Raw genomic sequence first — 5921 nt, 5'->3', positions numbered from 1 at the left:
CACAAGTCAAAAACACATAGAAAAATAACAAATGATAATTCAAGTGGAATTTTATTGTTCAAGAAAGTCAAGGTTCAACAATAATGGGTATATAAGGTTATAAAATAACATCAGCAAGATGTAAATTCCATTAGAGTATGGACCTGGAAAAGATGAAGGAATATTCAAGAAAGGACAGAGAATAGCAGAGAGACACTCAAAAGTAGGAGGAAAAGGCACGTATCATATCACACATATTTCATTATGCCACAAAATCTTTGAATATACTATTCCTTTTTGTTTTTCCTCAAATTTCTCCTTTGTCCACCCAGTAAGGGGTCCTCCTCCATGTGTCCCAAAGGCCTAACTAATTCTCCTTCTTTTTCCAACTCATCACCGTATGTTAGAATACTTCCCCAATTGAAAGGAACCTTGTCCTCAAGGTTGAAATTTGGAAATTGGGCTCTGATCTCAGCAACATCCTCCCAAGTCGTTGTTTGTTCATCCAAGAAATTCCATTGTATTAAGACTTGTGGAATCAATTGAGTGTTGCACATGATATTGCGAAAAGCCACAACTCTTAATGGTTGAATTGTTGGCCCTAATGCAGTAGTAAGCAGTGACAATGGTAAATATTGTTGGGAAGGTTGACCAATGAATTTCTTGAGTAAAGAAATGTGAAATAATGGATGAATTTTGGCCGTAGGTGGAAGCTTGAGTTTGCAAGTAATTGTTCCAGTCTCTTGAAGTACCTCAAAGGGGCCAAAGTAGTGCATTCCCAACTTTTGATTCTTCCGGAAAGCCACTAAAGTTTGACAATATGGCTGCAATTTGACTAAAATAAGGTCACCCACTGTGATTTGTAATTCTCGGCGATGTTTATTAGCTTGAACCTTCATATATTGTTAAGCCCGAGATAAATTCTCCTTAAGTTGGTGTAAGAAAGCATCACGATTTTGGAGGATATCCTTAACCGAAAGGGGGTCTTCTGCATGTGTTTCATATCTTGTAAGAGCAAGAGGGTCTTTGGCATACGAAGCCTTAAATGGAGCCATTCCAATGTTGTGGTGAAAGGAGATATTATACCAATATTGAGCCTAGGGAAGCATAGAGTACCAACTCTTAGGATTCTCAAACACAAGGCATTGAAGATACATCTCTAGAGTTTTATTTAATGCTTCGGTTTGTCCATCAAATTGTGGATGATAGGAAGAACTCATTGCAAGAATAGTGTCTTGATCTTTGAAAAGATGTTGCCCAAAGGAGCTTATAAAGACTTTATCATAGTCTAAAACGATAGATCTTGGGATACCATAGAGTTTGACAATGTTATAGACAAAAGTCTTTGCTAGCATTATACTAGTATAATAAGATTTCATAGGGATGAAGTGCCCAAATTTAGAGAGTTTATCAACCACCACTAGAATAGTTGAGAACCATGAGAGGAAGGTAAATTGGTGATGAAATCCATGGAGATATCATCCCAATTATGGTTAGGAATTTGCAAAGGTTGAAGTAAGTCGGCGGGTAACGCATGATCTTTGGCTTGTTGACAGATTTGACATTCGCGTACAAAGCTATGAATGTGTTGTTGCATACCGGGCCAAGAAAATTGGACACTGATTCTAGCTATAGTCCTAGCTACTCCTACATGAACCCCGGTTTTGGAGGAATGAAACTCCAATAAAACTTCGCGAATGAGGTCCTCTTGATGGGGTAACATAATTCGTCCTTTCCAAAACAACAAGCCATCCTTCACATCATATTATTGAAACTTGTTTTGGTGTGCTACACATTTATGATATAAAGGCTTCAATATATTAAGGGTGCAGACCATGCCAACATAAAGCTACGTGATAAGGCATCTGTAGCAACATTGTCACGACCTGGTTTAAACTGAATTGTGAAATCAAAGCCCATAAAGTTAGGTACCATTGTTGTTGCTCCAGTGTTTTCAGTTGTTGTTCTAACAAATCTTTAGGACTTTCTTGGTTAGTTTTGATGACAAACTTGTGACCAAGTAAGTAATGCCGAAACTTAGCTAGTGCCTTAATGATCGCATAAACAACATGAAAACCATATATATCCCATACATTAATCATGTTACACTAGGAACATGCTTGCACCTTTTCTGCCAAACATTTCACCAAGATGAAAAATTCTAACATTATTTGGGTTTTGGTTCCGCAATTCGTTTACAAAAATTTTGAAACTATCGATCATCAAGACACTTATTTCTCTTATAGGATTGTTTACAAAAATAGAGGAATATTTATGTCCTTATTGCAAAAACTACTTTGACAACTCGACACTTTCTTGTTTAACTTGTTTTCCAGAACATTCCAAGAAACAAATGATTTTGATCCCTTTAACCTTCTCAAGTTTCCAACAAGATGATTCTGCAAAGAAAAGGTAAAAGCACAAAAGACATATGCAGAATCCACAACAAGCACTTGAATATCTCTTCGGTCTATCACCACTACTAAAAAAACTCATATTTCTTGTTAATTTTGTTTTGAAATTTTTATGGTAGGAAATACTTATAAATTTTGTTATGAAAAAATTTATGCAAGAAATTGCTACCAATTTTTTTGCAAAATATTTTGTATAAAATACTTTTCGTAACAAATTTTGTAGGAAATACTTGCGAATTTTATAATTTTCTAAGAAAATAATTACCTACGAAAGAATTACTTGCCAATTATAATTTTTGGAAAAAATAACAAGAAAATATCTTTGCTTGCAAATATTTTTAACAAATTTACAAGAAAACTCTCATATATATATATATATATATATATATATATATATATATATATATATATATATATATATATATATATATATATATATATATATATATATATATATGAAAATTTTTAGTAGTGTACCTCCTATTTATTTACTAACAACTTAAAATCATAGACAAACTTACACATGATATATATATATATATATATATATATATATATATATATATATATATATATATATATATATATATATATATATATATATATATATATATCAAATTTTATATTTTGCTTAAATTCAATAACGGTGTTCAAAATTAACAACTTTTATTTTGGTTTTGACTATCGTTTTTCTCAATGAGTAGATAACTAAAGTTTTGGGATATTGTAATTTTGTTATCCATGAGTTCTAATATCAAAATCAGAGGTACATGCTTTAAGAGATTTCGGAACATTTTACTAACATCAATGTACCCAATTATGCTTGATTCACTAACAAAGTATTTTGGAAAAAATTAAGCAAAATCTACAAACCCATTAATCAACATAGTATAAGACAACAAAAGTGATCGAAAGAAGCAAGAAAATTATTTAACATATTATTTTTAGTTTCAACAAAAATAAGTCTAAATAATACTTTTTCACCTTGATTTGATTCAGACAAGTTTGGTTTCAATCTAATTTATTGATACAGACCATTAGACAATAAAAAACAACCTTATCTTCCCCTTATCGGATGAATATACAACAATAAAATATTAGGGTTTGCATGATATATACATCACAGAAATTTGTCACTTATATTCTCGTTTCTTGTTGTAACAGGAAATTCTACTCCTTCCTGTGACAAGAGTATCATGGTTTCTGCAGCCTCGATCTCACTTTTAACTTTTGAATTGATATCAGAAAGAGAAGTGTGAAATTTTCGAAGTTCAGAGAGTTGGGTCCCTCTGCCATGATCGATAGCTTCATCAAGCATTGAACTTTTACTTTCTTCCTCAGCCAACTGTCTCATCACATCGAGAAGTTGCAGATTGAAGTGGTGATTCCTATAAACATCAAAAGAGGGTCCTCTTTGGAGTTGGTTTGATCTGAGATCTTGCTGAAGAAATTCAGTAGCAACAACATGAACTCCTGGGTGGGAAAACGAGTAGGGTTTGTTCCCCGGAGAGAACACGACAATGGCAATCTTTGCACCACACATGATGGACAACTCATTCGCTTTCTTGAACAACCCTGTTCGACGCTTTGAAAACGTTATTTGTCTCCTGTTGGGGTTCTTCACTCTCACAATCTCAATTTTCCGACGACCCATGATTCCTTTACCTCAACTTGCATTGAAAGATAGAAGAAAAAAAAAACAACACTGTAATTAGGGTTTGTTGCGAAGGTTGAGTTTGTCACCTACCTTCACAACCCTCTTTATATACACACACGAACAGGTTTTTCAATCGTTATCAACTTGTTTCATTAATATATATAGGAAGAATTTAATGTTCTTCTAATTTTACAAAAGGTTTAATTATATTCTAATTTTATTTCATTGAAACTATAATACGAAAAATTATGAATTTATTGCAAAACATTGAATCTAGATCATATCTTTTTATTGGATTCATCGTTTTAAAGAAAGAGTTTTGACGTTTGCCATTGGTGCAAACTCTTGTCACTTCTAAATACTATTTTTTTTTGTTCTAAAATAACCTACATTTTGCAAATTGTTTTTAATTTCTAATAATCATGCATTTAAAAACGTTGCGTAAGATCTAATTGTAAACCATAATGTTAGATCATTTAAAACCTGGTTTTGTTAGAAATGAATGTATAGTCTCCCAACCAAATTTAGATTCTTTATTTTTGGTACTACTTGTTTTTTTTCTTCTAATTTATAGATCGTATTGACTATATATCATCACTTTAAAATTATATTTTTTATTCGTTTTCTAATATTTTAAAACGATTATGAATGATATAATTTTAGTAAAGTTTTAAGGAAATAACAATTTAATCAAATTTAATTTAATTTAAACAAAATAATATTACTTCCCTAATTATTTTGAAAAAAATATATTAAATGGTATTAATCTTTAAGCCATTGTAGAACAATACCAATTGGATTTGTTCTAATTGGTTGGATTTGTTTAATTTCAGTTAAGGAAAATCTATATTAGCATTTGCATCTCATTTTTTAAAGAAATCATATCACTTTTGGTAAACATTACTAAAAGAGTTAGTTTCGTAACCATTTTTATTACAATGGAAATATATGAATTATCAAGTTTATATATATATATATATATATATATATATATATATATATATATATATATATATATATATATATATATAATTTTTCCTGCAAATTTGTTAAAAAATATTTGTAAAAAAAGACTTTTTTCTGCTATTTTTGTTAAGAATTTTAATTGACACTTTCGTAGGTAATTATTACTTATAAAATGATAAAATTTGTAAGTATTTCTTACCGACCTTATTGTGAAAAGTTTTTTATACAATATATTTTGCAAACAAATTGGCAATTATTTCCTTAAAAAAAAATTCATAACAAAATTTACAAATATTTTCTACAAAAAATATTCAAAAATAATTGACAGAAAATATGGATTTTTTGAGTAGTGAATATTATATGAGCTTTCTGGTAGACTTTTTAAAAAACATATGTAGCACCGAAAATGTAAAAAAATGCCAATTTATTCAAATTGAAATAGTTTTATTTAAAAAGTAGTATTAAGAAAACTAGTGAATCGAAACTGATTAATCATTTATTAAACCTTTTTAAGAAAAAATTAAGATCTTTTCATATATTTTGTAACACGTCACCTTCCACTTTTGTTTCATTACAACTAGAAAAAAAAATTGTACTTTCCATGGAAAGTTTACAATCTATATTTTATATTTTGAGTGTAGATTTAATTTTCCACACAAATATGTTTATGTAGTTGTATAGTTGATGGACGGTGCATTAATAAATGTAAAAATCTAATTGCTAAATGTTATATATATATATATATATATATATATATATATATATATATATATATATATATATATATATATATATATATATATATATATGATTTCTTTACTAACTTTAACGTCAATTATATTAGATGGAGCTGCCTTGTTTTGATCGCTCCGTATTAAATTGGATTAATTTGTTTCACATAAGAA

At 29.6% G+C, this 5921-nt stretch overlaps 1 protein-coding gene across 1 annotated transcript; it reads right to left on the bottom strand.

Moving 5' to 3' along the window:
* Nucleotides 1-3513: 3513 nt before the first annotated feature.
* On the bottom strand, nucleotides 3514-4047 carry LOC114170134 (agamous-like MADS-box protein AGL61). The gene has a single exon (XM_028055617.1). It carries the CDS (start codon nucleotides 4045-4047, stop codon nucleotides 3514-3516), a length of 534 nt encoding a protein of 177 aa, XP_027911418.1.
* Nucleotides 4048-5921: the final 1874 nt, after the last annotated feature.

This window comes from Vigna unguiculata, chromosome 11 (assembly GCF_004118075.2).
Source record: "Vigna unguiculata cultivar IT97K-499-35 chromosome 11, ASM411807v1, whole genome shotgun sequence".
Classification (NCBI taxonomy): domain Eukaryota; kingdom Viridiplantae; phylum Streptophyta; class Magnoliopsida; order Fabales; family Fabaceae; genus Vigna; species Vigna unguiculata.
This window is presented reverse-complemented; position numbering and strand designations above follow the sequence as displayed.